The sequence below is a fragment of the Heterodontus francisci genome, chromosome 19, assembly GCF_036365525.1.
Source record: "Heterodontus francisci isolate sHetFra1 chromosome 19, sHetFra1.hap1, whole genome shotgun sequence".
NCBI lineage: Eukaryota > Metazoa > Chordata > Chondrichthyes > Heterodontiformes > Heterodontidae > Heterodontus > Heterodontus francisci.
Window position 1 is genome coordinate 81,506,437 of NC_090389.1, and position 22,306 is coordinate 81,528,742.

Here is a 22,306-nt window from a genome sequence, read left to right on the forward strand (position 1 = left end):
CAAGCTGCACATATGAGGATAAGACATTTTTACTGGTTTGGATTTACTTCATAAAATGGGCAGCTGAGCACAGTTGATTTTGCAGCTAAAACATCCAGGTGGAACTGTCACTGTCCATGATAACATTATAACGTTTTGGACAAGGGAAGACCATTGGTCTGTCCAACATACTTTCCAAACCGTCCATCATTTTTTTCTGCTGTGGGTCTGGTCTTTTGGCCCCTCTATTCCCTTTGCTTCCTTACAAGAATTCAACTGGATGTGGTTTTCTGCTCTCTCTCCCGTACTGCTAACCCCTTCCCATCATAGTATTTTGAGGAAGAGCAGGGAAAATCTCTCTGGTGTCCTGGCCAACATTTGTTCCCCAAGCAACATCATTAAAACTGGTGATTTGCTCTTTATAACATTGCTGTTTATGGGATCTTGTTGTGTGCAAAATGACTGCTGTGTTTCCTACACTCCAACAGTGGCTACACTTCAAAAGTACTTCATTGACTGTAAAGCGCTTTTGAACATCCTGAGGTTGTGAAAGGCTCTGTGTAAATAAACTTGCAGATCTATGAGGATAAAGTGGGGAAATGGGACTGACTGGATTGCTCTACAGAGGGCCGGCATGGACTCGATGGGTCGAAAGGCCTCCTTCTGTGCTGTAAATGACCCTATGGCTATAAATAATTTCTGTCTTCCACAATACTCCACTTTCTGACTAAAATTTTTTGCCCCGTTTTCTGATAACTTTCACCTTGGCCCATGAAATCTGTGTAAGATAGAAGAATTTTTAGGATACAAATTCCATGGATTGCTACACAAGTGTCATGAGCTATGGCTGCACAGCCTAGCCTTTGTTTCCCTGATGTTACTCTACTGTCTTCTTCAAATAAGGGTGAAATGGATGACTACTTTAAGATGAAGGCTTCCAGGGAAACAGGTATTGACCTGCATTATTAGGTGTTGGTGGCCACATATCGTGCCCGCTCTTTTTTTAGGCAATGGGGCTCGTTTCTCTAGAACAGAGAAAACTGAGAGGTGACCTGATGGAGGTCAAATTCTGAAGGGGTTTAAAAGGATAGACATAGAGATGATGTTTCCACTTGTCGGGCAGTTGAAACTGGGAACCATCATTATAAGATAGTCTCTTAATTTATCCAATAATGAATTCAGGAGTGACTTCTTTACCCCGAGAGTGCCAAGAATGTGGAACTTGCTACCACTAGGAATAGTTGCAGCAAATAACATGAATATATTTAAGCGGAAGCTAGATAAGCACAAGTGAGAATGAAATGGAAGGATACGTTGATAGGGTGAGATGAAGTAAATGGAATGGGAGAAGGCTCATGTGGAGCATAAACACCTGACATAGACTGGGAGAAATGACCTGTTTCTGTGCTGTGAAATTCTGTGTAATATAGGACAGAGCAGTGTACATGGAGGCCCAGTTGGCAGTGAGTGGAATTGATGGTGCCTGCTTATCTCTCATGGGATGGTTTTTCCAGTCCGACATAAGAACATAAGAAATAGGAGCAGGAGTCGGCCATTCAGCCCCTCGAGTCTGCTCTGCCATTCAATGAGATCATTGGAGTTTAGAAGATTGAGGGGTGATCTCACTGTAATATAAAATTCTGAAGGGCCATCTGACTGTGGTCTCAACTCCTGCATGCCCCCTGTAACCCTTGACACCCTTGACAATCAAACATCTGTCTAACTTGGCCTTGAATATATTCAATGGCTCAGCATCCACCGCTCACTCAGAAAGACAATTGCAAACACTAACGACCCTCAGAAGAAGTGACTCCTCATTTCCATCTTAAAATGGGAGACCCCTTAATTTGGAACTGTGCCCCCTAGTTCTAGATTTCCCCCATGAGGGGAAACATCCTCTCGGCATCTATTCTGTCAAGCCCCTTCAGAATTTTATATTTCAGTGCGATCACCCCTCAATCTTCTAAACTCCAATGAGTACAGGCACAACCTGCTCAACCTTTCCTCATAAGATGAACCCCTCATCCCAGGAATCAGCCAAGTGAACCTTCTCTGAACTGCCTCCAATGCAACTATATCCCTCCTTAAATAAAGTGACCAAAACTGTACACAGTACTCGAGGTACGTTCTCACTAATGCCCTGTAAAGTTGCAGCAAGACTTCCCTACTTTTATAATAAAAACAAGAAATGCTGGAACCACTCAGCAGGTCTGGCAGCATCTGTGGAAAGAGAAGCAGAGTTAACGTTTCGGGTCAGTGACCCTTCATCGGAACCCTTCCGATGAAGGGTCACTGACCCGAAACGTTAACTCTGCTTCTCTTTCCACAGATGTTGCCAGACCTGCTGAGTGGTTCCAGCATCTCTTGTTTTTATTTCAGATTTCCAGCATCCGCAGTATTTTGCTTTTATTTCCCTACTTTTATGTTCCATTTCCCTTGCAATAAAGCCCCACGTTCCATTTGCCTTCCTAATTACTTGCTGAAATGAAAGCAGGAAATACAGACAGGAGGCAGTCAACATCTGAAAGGAGAAAATTGGTCAACATCTCCTTTTAACAATGTTAGTTTAACTTTTTTGGGAATCTGGACTGCTCTGCCTGAAGAGATGGTGGAATTTGATTCCATAAATAATTTTAAAAGTTGAGTTGGAGGAACCCACAATGCTATGGGGGGACAAAGCAGACGTGTGGGATTAAGGTTGACTGCTCTTTCAAAGAGCCTGCGTGGCCACGATGGACTGAGTGAGCTCCTTCTTGCTGTAAGTTTCTATGATTCTATAAACTGGTGCTGAACGACACATTGTGTAATGATCAGTCATTTCTGCTCTTCATTCGCATTTCCTGCTTTTCTTTTGATCACAATTGAAAGCACGTTGACTTGTCTTGCGTGGAATGGGCAGTGTGAGACAGAGATGGGTGATCTGAGTTCACCGACAATGGTTGGTGGAGCCTATTTTGTTATATTGCGTGAATGTAATGATTAACCAATTGGAACTGCCAGTTGTGTGAGGGATCAAACAGGCCAGTAATGTCCACACAGGTCTGCCGCTGCTAAAGAGCATTCATCTCCCTACAGCCAGTGTCAGTCCATTATGTTTCTGGTTTGCCTGCTAAACCCAAGGTTAATTTGTACAAAATGTTATATATGCTTATTCTTAATGGCCGAAGAGTTACCTCTCCCTCGCCCATTCCCTTAAAGGGGAAGTGTTGTTATTTTTGTTATCCTTGTATTTGATGGCGTATATATAATGACGTGATGAACTCCTTCCAAATTAAATACATTTTTCGAGTAGATGTGGTCTGGAATGTAACACTAAAAGTGTGGAGGAAGCAGATTCAGTAGTAGCTTTCAGAAGGGTTAAATATTGAAAAGGAAAAATTAGCAGGGCTATGGGGAAAGTGCTGGGGGAGTGAGACTAATTGGATAGCTCTTTCAAAGAGCTGGCACAGGCACAATGGGCCGAATGGCCTCCTCCTGTGTTGTATGACTCTCTGATTTTTCCACAAATTGTATTGAAACAATTTGTACCATATCAACCAAAATCTCTTCCAGGAAGGAACTTTTCCCAATTGGCTGACTTTAATCTTTTTTTTTGCGACTGGCTGTTTGAAGACTTAGTAAGTTGAATTTGGTCCTTTCTAAATAGTGTGCATCTGTTACCCTGGAGATAGGGAAGAGAAAAATTAGCTGGCCCTCCCATCCTTGATGGCAATCCTGTGACTCCGACTGGGGACATCATCCGAAACCACAGTGTTAGTTTTTTAAATTCGTTCATGGGATGTGGGTATCGCTGGCTAGGCAAGCATTTATTGCCCACCCCTAATTGCCCTTGGGAAGGTGGTGGTGGTGAGCTGCCTTCTTGAACTGCTGCAGTCTTTGGGGTGTAGGTACACCAACAGTGCTGTTAGGAAGGGAATTCCAGAATATTGACCCAGCCACAGTGAAGGAACGGCGATATAGTTCCAAGTCAGGATGGTGTGTGGCTTGGAGGGGAACTTGCAGGAGGTGGTGTTCCCATGCATCTGCTGCCCTTGTCCTTCTAGGTGGTAGAGATCGCGGGTTTGGAAGGTGCTGTCCAAGAAACGTTGGTGAGTTGTTGCAGTGCATCTTGTAGATGATACACACTGCTGCCACTGTGCGTTGGTGGTGAAGGGATTGGATGTTGAAGGTGGTGGATGGGGTGCCAATCAAGCGGTCTGCTTTTTCCTGGATGGTGTCGAGCTTCTTGAGTGTTGTTGGAGCTGCACTCATCCAGGCAAGTGGAGAGTATTCCATCACATTCTTGACTTTTGCCTTGTAGATCGGGGACAGGCACTGGGGAGACAGGAGGTGAGTTGCTCACTACAGAAACCCTAGCCTCTGACCTGTTCTTGTAGCCACAGTATTTCTGTGGTTGGTCCAGTTCAGTTTCTGGTCAATGGGAACCCCCAGGATGTTGTTAGTGGGGGATTCAGCGATAGTAATGCCATTAAACATCAAGGGGTGATGGTTAGATTCTCTCTTGTTTGTGATGGTCATTGCCTGGCACTTAAGTGGCAAGTTATATTCATGCCATATATCAGCACAAGTATGAATGTTGTCCAGGTCTTGCTATATGAACACGGACTGCTTCAATATCTAAGGAGTCATGAATGGTACTGAACATTGTGCAATCATTAGCAAACATGCCCGCTTCTGACCTGATGATGGAGGGAAGGTCATTGCTGAAGCAGCTGAAGATGATTGGGCCTAGGACACTATACCCTGAGGAACTCCTGCAGTGATGTCCTGGGACTGAGATGATTGACCTCCAACAACCACAACCATCTTACTTTGTGCTAGGTACGATTCCAACCAGCAGAGAGTTTTCACCTGATTCCCATTGACTCCAGTTTTGCTAGGGCTCCTTGATGCCATACTCTGTCAAATGCTGCCTTGATGTCAAGGGCAGTCACTCTCACCTCACCTCTGGAGTTCAGCTCTTTTGTCCATGTTTAGACCAAGGCTGTAATAAGGTCAGGAGCTGAGTGGCCCTGACAGAGCCCAAACTGAGCATCATCCAGCAGGTTATTGTGGAGCAAATGCCATTTGATAGCACTGTCGACGACCCCTTCCATCACATTGCTGATGATCGAGAGTAGACTGACAGAGCGGTAATTGGCTGGGTTGGATTTGTCCTGCATTTTGTGGACGGAACATATCTGGGCAATTTTCCAAATTTCTGGGTAGATGCCAGTGTTGTAGCTGTACTGGAACAGCTTGGCCCAGGGTGCAGCTAGTTCTGGAGCACAAGTCTTCAGTGCTGTACTGGAATGTTGTCAGGGCCCATAGCCTTTGCAATATCTAAAGCCGTCAGCCATTTCTTGATATCATGTAGAGTGAATCTGATTGGCTGAAGACTGGCATCCTGGGGACCTCAGGAGGAAGCAGAGATGGATCATCCACTTGGCAATTCTGGCTGAAGATCGATGCAAATGCTTCAGCCTTGTCCTTTGCACTGATGACACCCAGATCTCCCTCACCACCACTTCTCTCGACTCCTCCACTGTGGCTAAATTATCAGGCTGCTTTTCCGACATCCAGTACTGGATGAGCAGAAAATTCCTTCAATTAAATATTGGGCAGACTGAAGCCATTGTTTCTGGTCCCTGCTCCAAACTCTATTCCCTAGCTACCGACTCCATCCCTCTCCCTGGCAACAGTCTGAGATTAAACCAGACTGTTTGCAACCTTGGTGTCACATTTGACCCCGAGATGAGCTTCAAACCTAAGCGCCATCATTAAGACCACTTATTTGCACCTCCGTAACATCACCTTGTCTCAGCTTATCTGCTGCTGAAACCCTCATTCATGCCTTTGTTACCTCTAGACTTGACTATTCCAATGCACTCCTGTCTGGCCTCCCACATTCTACTCTCTGTAAACTTGGGGTCATCCAAAACTCTGCTGCTCGTGTCTTAACTCACACCAAGTTCCTTTTACCTATCACCCCTGTGTTCACTGACCTATGTTGGCTCAAGCAGCATCTCGATTATAAAATTCCCATCCTTTTTTTCAAATCCCTCCATGGCCTCACCCCTCCCTACTTTTGTAATCTCCTCCAGTCCCTCAACCCTCCGAGATATCTGCGCTCCTCTAATTCCGGCCTCTTGTGCATCCCGGTGGCCGCGCCTTCACTTGCCTCAGTCCCAGGCTCCGGAATACCCGCCCTAAACCTCTCTGTTTCCCCCCCAGCTCACTTTCTTCCTTTAAGACACTCCTTGAAACCTACCTCTGGTCATCTGACCTAATATCTACTTATGTGGCTTGTATTTTGTTTTATAATGTTCCTATGAACTGCCTTGGGAAGTTTTATGTTAAAGGCGCTATATAAATATAAGTCGTCGTTGTTTGACTGCACAATCAAGCTCAGCTGCCATGCTAACCCGCAACCTCCCTCCGATGGTCTAAGATTATACGTGCAGAAGATCCACCACTACCTTCTCAAGGGTAACAAGGAACATCGGAGTTGCTGGAAAAAGAAAGTCCAAGGTCCATTTAATTTGGCTTCTACCATCCTGGTAGTCAAATGATACAATGATAATGGAGCTGTCAGCTAATCGTGGCTATCAATCTCCCATCAGTTAGTCTATAGCATAAGCCAAGGAAAACTCTCAGTGCTGGAGAGCTTTGGCAACCATGGGTTCAGGATAGGCAATAAATGCCAGTGTTGCCAGCAATACCCACACCCCAAAGAATAGTAAAATAAAGAGTGGTCATTTGGGTAAGATATTGACAAGTTGTTGCTATCTCTGTAAGAAATCACAACTTACACAAGAGGAGTAGGGACACTCCGTTGGAGTTCACTTTGAAACTGGTTGATACTGTGTGCAAACAGTAGTAACCTGTTCTGTTCCTCAGAGGCTAGCTTTGCACTGCTGGCTGAGATGAATACTGAATATATTTACCTTCCCTACAGGTACTTTTCTTCCCATTCTGCTCGCTGATTAATTTTATCACAGTGTTGAGCAGAAAGTAGAGCTGTATCACAAAATTTGGTGCTGCAAGCAGATATTAGGACAGGTGACCGAAAGCTTGGTCCAAAAGGTTGATAAGGAGCATGTCAAAGGAGGCAAGAGAGGTAGAGAGGCGGAGGGGTTTAGGACGGGAATTCCAGAGTTTAGAGACTAGGCATCCGAAGGCCTGGCCAACAGTAAAGCGCTGAAAATCGGGAATGCTCAAGATGCCAGAATTGGAGGAGTTCGGAGATCTCAGAGCTGGAGGCTGTAGGGAGGGGGTGAGGCATTTGAAGGGATTTGAACAAGAGGATGACAATTTTAAATTTGATGTCTCCCTGAAGTGGGAGCCAGTGTATGCCTGAGAGTATAGGTGTGATGGGTGAACAGGTTAGGATATGGGCAGCAGAGTTTTGGATGAGCTGATGTTTACAGTGGGTGCAACAATGGGATGAGGACAGAATGGGATTTACTTGCAGATCCCTTCATGATCAGATGACTTGCTAACAGCCATTGAGAAGACTTGCACACACAAAGAATGTGATGCCCGAGTGCAGATGTTTATGTGACTGCCTGCTAGCAAGACGGTGGATTTCAAGATAACAAAGTGAGAAAGACTTGCATTTATGTAGCACCTTTCACAATTTCAGGACGGCCCGAAGCACTTTACAGCCAATGAAGTTCTTTGAAGTGTAGTCATTGTTGTAATGTTGGAAAAACAGCAACCAATTTGCGCACAGCAAGATCTCACAAGCAACAATGTGATAATCTGTTTTTTTTAAGTGGTGTTGGTTGAGGGATGAATATTGACCAGACACTGAGAAGAATTCCCTGCTCTTCATCAAAATTGCACCATGGAATCTTTTGCATCACCTGAAAGAGCAGACGATTTAATGTCCCAGCTGAAAGACAGCACCTCCGACACCATAGCACTCCTTCAGTAATACACTAGGAGCATCAGCCGAGATTTTGTGCTCAAGTCCCTGGTGTGGGACTTGAAGCCACAACCTATTAACTCAATGGCAAGAGTACTACCCACTGGACAGGTACCTGACACCTAAGAAGGACCATGTTCAATAATAAGAAAGGACAACATTTAGCAATGAGGGAATGGTCAGATGTGATGCCCCCCTCTGATCAAACAACCTGCTGAACTCTTTCTCTCTGTGAAGGCTCACACATGAAGAATGTGCGATCCTTCAAAGTGGCCAATATGGGCAGAGGTGGGGCTATGAGTGTACAAGGTAGTGCAGAGCTCCTGTCACCAGTGGAATTGTACGTCAGTAAGGAATCGATGGCTCCTGGGAAGGAAATGAGAAGTGTAAAAATGTAACTTGATGAAAAGTGAGAGCCAGATGGTAGCATGGTGTAGCCTCCAGAACATTTCAGAGGTGGACATGGATTGACACCACGATTCCTCAAACAGAGAGTTTCTTATCTCAGCCATTGAGAGACCAGACCATACAGGCAGGGCGGGAGGTAAATTCTAAGATGGCAGTAACTGTGTACAACTCCTTTCTACCTCCTTGTTACTAACTATAGAAGGTAATTGACGGAGGCTGGGAAACGAGTTCAAGACTTTTTGTATGGGTAGACTATATGACTTGGAGCCTATCAGGAGGGAAATGCAAAATAAATGACTCAAGAAAGTTATTAATAACAGTTATTTGTGAACCTTGACATTGCATTAGGCTGTTGGCCCTCAACAAACGTTCATGTTCTCAGTTCACGCTAGCCTATCCTAGGAGGATTAATACAGAAGTGTTATAGAACGCAGGGCAGGAAACAATCCATTCTTCATCACTGCTAGTCTTTAGCCCTACAGGGAATGAGAAAAAAAACGCGCAATAAACATTTAAAGACCATTGACCTTTTGAAGCATGGACTAACATTGACTAAATATTGGAGTCACAATGAGTCAACACTAATGACTCCTAATTAATCAGTTTAACACATTCACTCATTGCCTCTTTCCTTTAAAGGCTCCTCATTGATGCAACTATAACCATATCCAGACTTGCGTAGACAGGTTATTTATCAATTCAACAACACAACAGGAACATTCATAATGTGCAAGGTACCAGAAAAACGCACACAGATTGTGTACATCCTACTTCAGAATGAGACACTGTGTGGGAAGGGGAAATTTGTGAGTGATTGGACAGTCTGATCTTGCTAGTATTGTAATACATCAACTGGAGTTTTTTTTCTCTTTTTGCACAGTTTCTGACGTTTGGTCTAGGTAAGCTTCTGGTCAAAGCTCTGGTTTCTTTCCTCAGAGGAGATTAAAGGCTTTCTGCCCTTGCAATCCATTTGCAAAGGTCCCTTTGCTACTTCTTCTTAGCCCGCTTTGGCATTGAGATGCTTGAACTGAGCCTGTCCTGTTTGAGCTGAGTGCCAGTGTGTAGAGGTATATGGAGCAACGAAGAGACCCCTCTGGTCAAGTAACTTGAGATGCCTGATGCTAATCCTAGGGTCAGCAATGTCTTTAGTGTTGTGATATCACTACAACTGTTTTCTCCTATTATAGCATAGAAGTTTCAAAGATTAAAAATTGGTAAAGGGTAGAAAATTGGAAAACCCGCCATTTACAAATCCTACCATGACCTTGTCTTCCTATCTCGGTAACATCCCCCAGCCGCACAGAGGTCTGACATCTCTGTGCTCCTCTAATTCTGGCCTCTTGAGCATCCCCAATTTTAATCGCTCCACCATTAGTGGCCATGTCTTCAGCTGCCTGGGCCCTCAGCTCTGGAATTTCCTCCCTAAACCCCTCCGCCTCTCTACCTCTCTCTCCTCCTTTTAAGACGCTCCTTAAAACCTACCTCTGAATTCCTATAAACCTTCCCTCAGAATACAGTGCCACCATTTTCAGATCACCCTTCATCCTTATCAACCTCCACTGACTTCTTATCGTCCAGTTCATTGCCTTTTAAATCTTGTTTCTTGTTTTCAAATCCAGCCTCCTGTTTTAGGCTACTCAGCCCTACATCCCAGCTTGCACTCTTCAATCCTCCTTACTCTGACTACTGTGTGTCCCCATTCTGCTCTGCAGTCATAAAAAGATAAGAAATAGTAATGGGTGTAAGCCATATGGCCCATTGAGCCTGCACCTGCCATTCAATAAGATCATGGCTGATCTGATCATGGCCGATCTGATCATGGCCTCAACTCCACTTTCATACCAGTTCCCCATAACCCTTAACTCCCCTATAGTTCAAGAATCTGTCTATCTCAACTTTGAATATATTCAATGACTCTGCCGCCACAGCTCTCTGGGGAAGAGAATTCCAAACATTCATGACATTCTGAGAGAAGAAATTCCTCCTCATCTCCATCTTAAACAGGAGATCTCTTATTCTGAAACTATGCCCCCTAGTTCTAGATTCCCCCCACAAGGGGAAACATCCTCTTGGCATCTAAGCATAGAACCGTAGAAAAATTACAGTATAGAAGGAGGCCTTTCAGCCCATCATGACTGCGCTGGCCAAAAATCTAGCCACCCAGTCTAATCCCACCTTCCAGCACCTGGTCTGTAGCATTGCAGGTTACAGCACTTCAGGTGCATATCCTGGTAACTTTTAAAAGAGTTGAGGGTTTCTGCCTCCACCACTGATCTGGGCAGTGAATTCCAGACACCCACCACCCCCTGGGTGAAAAAGTTTCTCCTCATGTCCCCTGTAATCCTTCTACCAATCACCTTAAATCTGTTCCCCCTGGTATTGACCTCTCCGCTAGGGGAAACAGGTCCTTCCTGTCTACTCTATCTAGGCCCCTCATAATTTTGTACACCTCAATTAAGTCACCCCTCAGCCTCCTCTGGTCGAAGGAAAACAACCCTAGTCGATCCAATCTTTCCACATAGCTGCAACTTTCAAGCCCTGGCAACATTCTTGTAAATCTCCTTTGTACTGTCTCCAGAGCAATTATTTACTTCCTGTAATGTGGTGACCAGAACTGTATGCAATATTCCAGCTGTGGCCTAACCAGCATTTCATACAGTTCCAGCATTACATCGCTGCTTTTGTATTCAGTACCTTGGCCAATAAAGGAAAGCATTCCATCTGCCTTCTTCATCACTCTGTCTACCTGTCCTGCCACCTTCAGGGTCCTGTGGACATGCACTCCAAGGTCTGTCACTTCTACCCCTCTCAATATCCTCGCCAATACCTGTCAAGCCCCCCCAGAATTTCTTATATGTTTCAACAAGATCACTTCTCATTCTCCTGAACTCCAATGAGCATAGGCCCAGCCTGCTCAATCTTTCCTCATAAGACAATCCCTTCATCCCAGGAATCAACCTAATGAACCTTCTCTGAACTGCCTCCAATGCAAGGTTTTCCCTCCTTAAGTAAGGAGGACGGTATACAGTGCTGTAGGTATGGTCTCTCTAACTTTGGTGGCGGAACCTTCAGCTGCAATGTTCCTGATCTCTGGAGCGCTCTTCCTGCATCTTAGCACCTTTCTTTGCCTATTTTCATCTTCAAAGGTTTCAAAAAGCCTATGTCTTCAACAGGGCCTTCAAACACCACTTCTGTCCGACTTACTGCTTAATGACCTCGAATTCTTTGTAAACTGCCAGGGGAGGAAGAGTGGGGGCGGGAGGTGGGCAATTGTTTGTTATGTGAAATCTATTTAAACATAAGTTGCTGTCGGAATTTGGGATTGACCTGTTTTTCTTTCTCTTTTGCTCTGCAGGTAACGTGTGTTTTTTTTGCTGAATTGAAGAGTTGGCCTTTTCCTCAGGTGTGGGGTATCCTGACTCTTGGGGAAACAGTGGTCATTACAGAATCAGCTCCCGCCCTCTTTGTTCTGAAGATCTCAGGAAATCTCGCCCCCTCCCACCCCCTACCCCACCCAGGAAAGAGCAATGAGCAACAGTGGGGCAAGAGAGGGACCATCCAGACAGGGCGCAGCAGCTCCCAAGCAGCCTGCTCCAGCCGAACCTGTGAGGAGAGGTCGAGGAAGACCAAAGAAGCAGCCTCAAGTAAGCCTTTTGTTTCATTAACAATTCAAGCAGTCACTTCATAAAATGATTCTGCCTTGGAGATAGTGACTGAGTAATTCGGAGTCATGTTTGGCCGTTCCTTATCTTTGGGACATGCCTTTTAGACTTCTGTCCTGGCCGAACCAGTTCACCCTGGCTCGTAAAAAGAGAAAATGCTCAAAATGCTCAGCAGGTCTGGCCAACATCTGTGAAGAGAGAAGCCAAGTTAATGGGGGGAATCTTCTCCGTTCTGAACAAAAATGTTCAGGTGCGAGACCATTACCAGGTCCTGACCCCACAGAGGTCAGAGGTGCAGCCACAGGAGGAATCTGAGAGGAGGTGGCCAATTAAGGTGCCACCTCCGATTTCGCCAGTCAATTAAGGACGACTTGCAGGTTCCAAAGGCAAGAAGGCAATCCATCGAGGCCACTGGAGGCTGCCAGCCCCCAATGTGAGACCAGTGGGAGTACTGCTGAGGGCCACACTGATGGGACAGCAGGGAGGCACTGCAGGCACCAGTAACTGCTGGAAAGTGTAATGCGTACAGCCAGTGGAGATAGCCGTCTGCACTATTACAGGGCTCAGTGGCAAGGCTGCGATATAGGTAGACAGCAGCCTTACCATTTTCTGCCACTCCTCCACAGCCTAAAAAGTTACGAGACTCCGACTGCCCGCTCCTCTCACCTGCCATGGGCTGCTCACAAGATCCATGGTACTCGGTTCAATCTTTCTGATTGACATTTAATTTACCCTAATTGTCTGCCCGCCTCCAGCAAAAGCGCACAGAGCTGGAATGTGTCGGGGAGCCAACCCGACTGCGCGCCTTTCCGAATTTACGCACACCCCCCGCCTCCAAAGCCGCCTCTGCGGGGCTGATCAGATTCCGCCCAGTGTTTCAACTCGATGACCTTTCACCAGAACTGGTGATTTAGCAGTTTTTAAGCAAGTGCCGAGCCAGGGAAAAAATATGCGGAGGGAGGAGAGAACATGCAGTATGGATAATGATAGGGTGGAGGGCAGGAGTGATTAAATGATAAGAGGGATGATGATGGAAGGCAAAAGGGGGTAATAGGGAGAGTAAAGTTAATCAAAAATGGGTCCAGAGGAGGTGTAAATAGTTACTGTAGAACCATAACCAGCGCCTGCTGTCCGAGAAAATGGGAGCAGGTGGTGTGATCTGAAATTGTTGTGCTTGATGATTAGGCACTTTACAGCCTTCTGGATTAATCGAAAGGCGAGGTGCTCTCCCTGAAGCCTGCATTGAGCCTTAGGCATGTGTGTGTGTGTATGTGTGTATGTGTGTCTGTGTGGTGGGGATGGGCGAGACGGGACGATGAGGTTGGGGAACATCATATATAACAAAATACGGCTGCTGTTACAACATGCTGAACCCACTGAGAAGCAGCTTTGCAGTGTACGACACAATTCCATGTGTGGGTGCAAATGTGTGCCCCTGCCATTAGGTGGAAAGGTTCTTTAGAGGCACTGCATACTAAACTCACCCCATCCTTCCTCCCACTAACACCTAAGAATAACAGGTTGTGGACCACCTTTAAAAATCTATAGGTGGTTAATTTTGACTTTGTGCGATTGTGAATTAGCAGCCTGTTTGACGTCTCTCCCAATTTTTATTTCCATACAAGTCCATGGAGACCACCTGGGTCTCTACGTGTACTGACATTGTAAATGCAACTAAGAGGAATATGTCTATGATTTTAGTTACATAACGACCGGAGAAGTTCCTCTCTCGCTCCCCGCACCTTGCATTGTGCCAATTCTTTTTGCATAAATATTATAATTCTACCAATCACCTTCAGTCTGTGCCCCCTCGGAACATTGCCTAAAAAACCTTGTGGGTCAGGAATTGGACCTGAATTCCCAATTGGAGCACTGTCACTCAAAGTTCTAGTTGAAATTGTAAAATTTGCTCTATTGTGTCATGAACACTGGCAGTATTGTAGTGTAGTTATTGAATACTGGGAGAGTTAGAGGTCACTGGAGCCACTCTCAACTGAAGCCAGGTTCCATCCTAATTATCCAGTAATGCTTGGGGAAAAAAGTCAATCTCTAATTAGGATTTCCTGGCTTGCTTTGGCCAGTGGGCGACCTAATTTAGTTTTGTACTAGAAGCAGTAAGGCAGAAGGGGGTATTTGCTGAACTAAAGGTGGGGGTCAGTGCATAGTTTCAAGTGATGCATGAGGTGCTGTTGCTGGGGATTGCAGGGTGACCCATGTCAACCACTGGGGTCATAGTTAAGGTAAATATAACCTTTGCCTTTCTAATGCTTGTGGTTCTGTTGGTAGAATTCCAGTCTCCATGTCTGAAGATGGTGGGTTCAAGTCCCACTCTAGTGACTTAAAGCACATAATCTTGGTTGACAATCCAGTGTAGTAATGAGGAGGTGCCATCTTTATGATGAGACTTTAACGTGGGGACCTAGCTGCTCCTTCAGGTGGACCTAAAAGCCATGGCACTAAATTTCAAAGAAAAGCAGGGGAGTTCTGCCTAGCGTCCTGGTCAATATTTATCCTTCAACCAACAGAGTATCTGCTCATTTTCACATTTCTGTCTGTGAGAGCTTGCTGTGCGCTAATTGGTTGCCACGTTTCCAATATTACAGCAGTGGCTACACTTCAAAAGTATTTAAATGCCTGTAAAGAGCTTTGGGATATTGTGAGAAATGCAAGTTCTTTATTTTGTTTCTGGTGACCCTGTGAGAGGCTGGAAAAAGGTGAGGAGATGTCACCTGGAGTGGGATGTCCCTGTCAGTTCACACGCACCTGTTCCTCAGACAGAAAAATGGAAATAAATCAAATGTAGATCCAGTACAATGCTACACTTTTCCTTGCTCACAGTGGTGCGTTCTAGGTGAGATTGCCAATTCAATGGCCAAATTAGGTGCAGTTTTGGGCTGGGAACAGTAGGCCTCTTTATAGTAAGGAGACAAATGAGTCTTGCATCTCCTCTGGTCCGAAATTGAATCCTTTTTTTAATATTTATTCTCAGAATGTGGGCGAGACCAGAAAGGCCACATTTATTGCCCCAAACTAGTTGCCCTGAGGGCATCGGGAGTCAACCATGTAGTGTGGGACTGGAGTCACACGTAGGCCAGACAAGGTAAGGGTAGCAGGTTGCCTTCTCTGAAGGCCACTAGTGAATCAATTGGGTTTTCACGGCAAGTCAAAAGCTATTTTATCCTGTACCAGCCCACAGGTTACTGGATCCAATTCCCCAACTTGCCATGGTGGGATTTGGTAAAAGGATGGTGTCCAGCCCATTACATCAGCGAGCCCCCCCTTCCAGTTCCATTCCATTCTGTCTTATATGATGACATATAACTGGGCCATATTTACTTCGTGCAGTGAAACTCGAGCACTAAAATATGTATAAATCACATGCCTGCGGCACTGCTCAGACATGCCTGCCCATGTGTGTCAATGTTTGGAAGAAGCAAGATTGCTGGGTGTATTAAAGAATGTAAACCCCACAAGCTGAGGCTCATAGCTCAAACATAACCACAGGAGTAGAAAGACAGAATGGAAACTGGTGTAATTAGAATAGTAACACAACAAAAACAGCACTTTATGTGTATTGGGTCACCAGTGAGCACTAGCAAGTCTTTAAAGTTTGTGCTTATTGTCGTTTATTTAGGGACTTTGGGTGCTTGTTCAAATCAAATGACTATAAACCATAACCGCTCTGCTTATCTTGAGCCTGAGAAACTCATTGATCTTGAGGTTAGTTGATTTTCAATAGAGGCTCACAGCAATGACTATCTCATAAAATATTAAAAGTCTTACATTTGTTAACTTTTTCCATTGTTAATTACTATGTCCACATGTATAATGGAAACTATGCAAACCTGTCTCATCATTCTTACATCTGCCTGCCAATAGTAGCATTGCAGCACCATCACTGGCAGGAGAGTGTAATTACAGTATGACCAGTTTACATTGGCACTGATCATTATAAATGTGGGCATTGGGATTTATCATATAAATGGATAAAAGTTATGACAATGTGTAGATTTCAACTAGGATCTGAGTTCCATCTGCATATCCTAGTTCGATCATCTCTCACATTGTAACCCTAGTTCAATCATCTCTCACATTGTAACCCTACTTCGCTTGAAGATTGCATTTGAGCTGGACTCCCCCACGATCGACTAGTGAAATGTTAAAAGTCTTGCATACAGGGTGCGCTTTCTGAAAGGTGCCACAGGTGCTCCCTGTAACATTTTCCCTGTCATATGCTGTTGCCAACATCCTGATTGCCATAAAACAGCAGGTACTCTGACTCATGCACCATGAGCAATGCCACGGGGGAAGCACCAGCAGCAATAATAGACATGGAACTGTAAGAAGGCATTTGAACTGGAATACCTGCTCTCCCAGTGTGCCATGTGTTGTACACAGGGAGAGTCGGTGAACTGTTATTATAAACTGGCCTCATATTATAAGGAGAGGTCATCTCACTCCTCCACAGGCAAGCTCAGTTGCCCATACAAGGAGTGTGCGCGGATCATGTTGTCGATCCCCAGGTATCACCAGAATATTTTGTGGTCAACATTATAGTCACACAGTGTTATCACTGACCTCTCTGGGCTGAATTAGTTTCTGCACCAACTTCAACTTGGAGTCCTTAAAACCCAATATTTGGAGCCTTGCAAATGGGATCACAGAGGTCTTTGTGCATTATCAGATTTAACAGTGCTGGAGACAGACATTAAGCAGTGATTATAGGGCATGGATTGGCCATCTTAGTACTTTCCTGCCTGCTCCCTGCAGGCTTGCTGAAAGATAAATGTTCCGATCACACGCTCCCAATCCAGGGCCTCACCGAACTCCGGAAACTTGGAAACGCTGAGCACTTGTTTTTCAGTGCATTATGAATGTAAAATTATGGGCTGCATGCGTGCAGTTTTCTGATGTGTGTTCAAAGCAGACGAGGCTGTTCGCCCTTAATGCACGATCGGGAAAATTTACCCTCAAGCGTTCGTGATATTTTTACAGATCTGTGGCAAGTGGTACTCGGATTTCAATTTAATGCCAGCCGAGTAAAAGGATTTATGGTAAACTTTTTTAAAAAAAATTTCCATTTTTGCTTATCAAGATGAGAAGTGTTGGGAAATGGAATATTTTCCATACTTGAGTGGTGAGCGAAGGAACTAGGTAGGTTGGGGCTTGCTGGAGTTGGATGCCAAGTTGAATCTGGAATCGAGCTCCAGAGTTAACACTGAAAACATTTGCACTGTTTCTTCGGGCTGTGCATGTCGAGCCTCATTACACTTGTAAAATCCATTCAAATAGATGGCAATTAGTACCATCTTGCAGTTTGGGACAGGTCTCTCCCATTCAGTTGCTTGCCCTTATGGAATGGGCAAATGACTAAATGAAGGCATGATCTTGAAGACGTGACTTCTTAAAGCTGAATAGCACCTTTCAGCAATGGTTTTAAAAAAAAGTGTGCAGGGATTTTTTGCCTTGTTATTTAGTATTATCTGTATTTCTATTGGTGCATATTTTTGTTGCTGTCTAAGCATGTTTTTCTGATCGGATTATAGAATCAAAGGGATATGGTGCAAGGTAGGTATATGGAGTCAGGTCACAGATCAGCCATGATCTCACTGAATGACGGAATAGGCTCGTGGGGCTGAATGGACTACTCCTGTTCCTGTGTTCCTATACAGCACAGAAGTAGCCCATTCAGCCCGTCATGCTTGTGCTGGCTCTTTGAAAGAGTGATCCGTTTAGTCTCAATGCCTTGCTCTTTCCTCCTCGACCTGCTGTGTTTCTCCCTTCAAGTTTTTATCCAGTTCCCTTTTGAAAGTTACTATTGAATCTGCTTCCACTGCCCTTTCAAGCAGCGCATTCCAAATCGTAACACGCTGCATACAAAAAAAAAATTCTCCTCCTCTCACCTCTGAATTAAGCATTTTGCATCCTTCCTGCTAATATTTCAATTAACTCAGCTGAGATCAGATCTGGCACCAATTTCATACAACATAGTGTATTAACCCACTGAGCAGTTAATGTGCTCCTTCATTTATTGCAATGAATATTTTGAAGCTTTCACAGCAGCAGTGCAGAGAGCCTGTCGTGGAATTATTGGGTATTGATGCATGTTCCATACTTTGTCATAGAGTCAGTTACAGCACAGAAGGGGGCCTTTCGGCCCATCGAGTCCATGCCAGCCCTCCACGGAGCTATGCAGTCAGTCCCACTCCCCTGCTCGATCCCCGTAGCCCTGCAAGTCTATTTCTCTCAGGTGGCCATCTTGAAGTCATTGATCATCTCCGCTTCCACCACCCTTGTGGGCAATGAGTTCCAGGTCATTACCACCCGTTGCATAAAAAAGTGCTTCCTCATATTCCCCCTGCATCTTTTGTCCAAAACCCTCAATCTGTGTCCCCTAGTCCTTGTACCATTTGTTAATGGGAACAGTTTTTCCTTGTCTAACTTATCTAAGTCTGTCATAATCTTGTACACATCTATTAAATCTCCCCTCAATCTCCTTTGTTCTAAGGAGAACAAACCCAGCTTTTCCAACCTAACCTTGCAACTAAAATCCCCCATCCCTGGAACAATTCTGGTAAATCTCCTTTGCACTATCTCTCAAGGATGCTCACATCCTTCCTGAAGTGTGGTGACCAGAACTGGATGCAATACTCCTGACCAGGGCTTTATAAAAGTTAAGCATAACTTCCCTGCTTTTGTACTCAATGCCTCTATTTATGAAGCCCAAGATCCCGTATGTTTTACAAACCACTCTCTCAATATGTCTTGCACATTCAAAGATCGATGCACATGCATCCCCTGGTCCCTCTGTTCCTGCACACTCTTTAGAACTTTGCCATTAAGTATATATTGCTCCTCGCTATTCCTACTGCCAAAATGCATCACCTCACACTTGTCAGTATTAAATCTCATCTGCCACCTCTCTGCCCATTCTGTTAGCCTTCTATGTCCTGTTGCAGGTGGTTCATATCATCCTCACTGTTTGCCACACTTCCAAGTTTGGTGCCGTCAGCAAATTTTGAGCTTCTACTCTGTATTCCAAGAACCAATTCATTTATATATAGCAAGAAAAGCAGTGGTCCCAGCACTGAACTTGGGGAATATCACTGTCTATCATCTTCCACTCTGAAAAGCAGCCATTTACTATGATTTGCTGTTTTCTGTCCTTAAGCCAATTTTTTTTTATTCAATTGGACACTGACCCTCCAATTCCATGAACCTCAGTTTTGTTAACCAACCTTTTATGTACCTTATTAAGTGTTCTTTTAAAATCCATATAAACACCATCCACTGCCTTCTCATGATGATGCATCATCAAAAAATTAAATTAGATTAGTCAAGCATGATCTGCCTTTTACAATCCATGCTGACTGTCCTTAATTAACTCAAACGTCTCTAAGTGTCCGTTGATATTTTCCCTGATTATTGTTTCTAATATTACAGTCTTTCTTATATTACAGTCACTGCTTGCTAATATATTGATAATACTGGCAATGTCAGTTCTATTTCTGTGGCTGAGAATATCAGAAGAAAACTTAATACCCTGAAATAGTATACATTTGAACTGATATTAAAAATGCATATAAAGAAACAAAAGAATAATATGCAGGAAGAGATTTGGTTAAGGTTTTTTTCCTCATCTCTCTCTGGGTGACTCATGGTGAATGGACCAACCATTTCTGGAACAGTGTGTTCCATGTGTACCCAGACACTCCTTCCCCATGTTTCTTGCAGTAATGTTGGAGCTACCGTGAGAAGCCAATTGTTTTTAACCTCTATTTCACTCATTCTGAAACATTTTGGCCTATGATGCCTAAAGTAACTCCATTCTTCCCTGTACTCATTAATTCCCCATGGCCCGATTCCAGTTTTGTTCTCAGGTCCTGGGTGACACTGGCAAGGCGACGTTTATTACCCATGCTTAGTTGTCCTGTGAAAGTGGTTGTCGGTCTTGAACCGCTCCAGTCCCTGTGGAGAAGGCGCTGCTGCCATGACGTTACATCAAGAATTCCCAGATATTGTCCCGACGACGATGGGCGATATATGTCCAAGTCGAGATGCTGTGCAACTTGGAAATTAAATCATTGCCACAACTTTGCTGCTCCTGCTCTTCGCGATGGTAGAGGCTGCATGGGTGGGAGGAGCTTTGAAGTAACCTTAATAGGTTGCTCCAGTGCACCCTGTAGACTGCACATACTGCACGGTGGGGTGAGGTGGGGGCGGTGAGGGCCGGTGGCAGAGGGGGCTGGACATTGTGTCAGTGTGATATTTTTGCTGTATCAAGTGCACGTATTGTTTGAAGACCTCTGAAGCTCAGGATTGTAGAAATTAGGACTCCAGTTGGGTGAAAGTAAGAGTATGGAGATTATGAAGCAACTCTGGTTTTGCACAGATCTTATATCCTGTGGCATTATTTTATATATAGGTTATTTTTTTAAAGGATACTCTTTTGGCAAGCTTCTCAACTTTATGCCAATGTTAACCCTCACATGTACTTCTGTCCTTCAGGAACCTGTTGGACCTCCTACTCCAAAGCGACCTCGAGGAAGACCGATAGGCAGCAAGAACAAGGAACCACGAGCAGTGCAAAAGGTACCTGCTAGGAAAGAAATGCTTTATTTACACATTTATTAGACATGTCCTCATTTCTTTCCCACACAGCGAGGGTTTCCAACTCTGGTTGGATGTATTCCTGGAGATTTCATCACCTGACCTGGCTCCACCCAGTCAAAACTCATTTTTCCATCTCCGGTATTTTTAGAACGAATAAACAAGTGTTCAAAGAAAACAAAAAAAAACTTATATTTTAATGCCCCCATAATATCTCTCTCTGGTTTTTCTTGCTTCAGTTTCTGGAGATTAATTTTCAATTCCTAGTGATCCCAGGACAATCGTGGTGGTTTGGCAAACCTTCACGAGCCACTGCTAAATCTAACATAGCACAGATCTGGTGTCGTTTAAAGCTTTCTTCATATTTTAATGTCAAATCCAATAGGCAGACGAGGTGAATCTGCATATTGGCTCATCCTACAGAGTGCTCCACCATGCGGAACGCTGCCCTGGGAGTGCTAACTCATTAAAAACTTAGTCTTTTCTTCCTGATTGATCTCAAGCCCAACCATCCACCTTCTCAATCCAGGAACATATCTAATTGGCCCTTGAATTGATTTATACGACTCACTTCAAAGGCCCAGGCCTTGTAAAGTATGGCACCAACTCTATTACCCTTTGTGTGTGGGGGAGGAAAAGCCGATCTGATTTCCCTTCATCCTCCAAGCCTCCTGATTTTTTTTTTTTTTAACTGTTTGTCCCCGATGTTTAAACTTTCTGCCATTGTGAACTATTTGATCTGGATTAACTTTTGTCAGTCCTCTTCATAATCTTGGAAAAGCCAATTTGGTCACCTCAAAGCCTCCCTGTTTCCAAAGAAAACAAGACCCAACTTCCTTAACCTTTCCTCATAAATTAGGACAGGTTCAACTGTAAAATAATAACAGCAGTTGAGCAATAATAACAGTAAAACAGGGGTTTTACTACACAATTCGATCTTAAGTATAAGGACCTGTTCCTCATCATTGACAGTCTGCTTCTGTTGATTCAAAGTCATTTTTTTTGCATTAAAAGAATGATCTGGCTATTTGAATTTACCAGTGTAAATAGAATGAGAATATAAAGACATGTCCAAAATAAAAATGGAATCATCCAGTAATTCAACAGAGCTGACTTCGAATTAAAAGTAGCTGAATGTTGGATTTACAAGTTTTAAGATCAGTAAGCAAGAACGCTCAAGCAGGAGCCCTTGGACAGGAGATGATTGGCATCAGGAGTGGGGTAGGAGTAGACACTGGTACCATAGTAGTTATTGTTACTGGACTAGTAATCCAGAGGCTTGAACTAATGATCCGTTGACATGAGTTTAAATCCCACCGTGGAAAATGGGGGATTTAAATTCAGTTAATGAAATAAATCTGGAATAAAAAGCTAGTCTTGGTAATGGTGACCATGAAACTACTGGATTGTCATTAAAAGCCCATCTGGTTCACTAATGTCCCTTCAGGGAAGGAAATCTGCCATCTTTACCCGGTCTGGCCTACATGTGACTCCTGACCCACAGCAATGTGGTTGATTCTGAAATGCAGGCCACTCATGGATGAGCAATAAATGCAGACCTTGCCAGTGACACTCACATCTCGTGAATGAATTTAAAGAAAAAGAACTTCCCTGCCACCTGGGATTCTGATCACTTCCTAGAGGGCGTGAAAACTAACCCCAAATTACTGCAAACTGGAATGTAGGGCAGCACAGTGGCGCAGTGGTTAGCACCGCTGCCTCACAGCTCCAGCGGCCC

At 44.3% G+C, this 22,306-nt stretch overlaps 1 protein-coding gene across 4 annotated transcripts in view; it reads left to right on the forward strand.

Moving 5' to 3' along the window:
• Window positions 1-22,306, forward strand: part of LOC137380248 (high mobility group protein HMGI-C-like) — a 290,841-nt gene that overhangs the window by 112,250 nt on the left and 156,285 nt on the right. For all 4 annotated transcript variants that reach the window (XM_068052102.1, XM_068052104.1, XM_068052101.1 and 1 more), the window contains exons 2-3: window positions 11,652-11,940; window positions 20,467-20,550. In XM_068052102.1, the coding sequence (XP_067908203.1) occupies window positions 11,824-11,940; window positions 20,467-20,550 (201 nt within the window). In that variant the 5' untranslated portion in view covers window positions 11,652-11,823. The remainder of the gene's footprint in view (window positions 1-11,651; window positions 11,941-20,466; window positions 20,551-22,306) is intronic.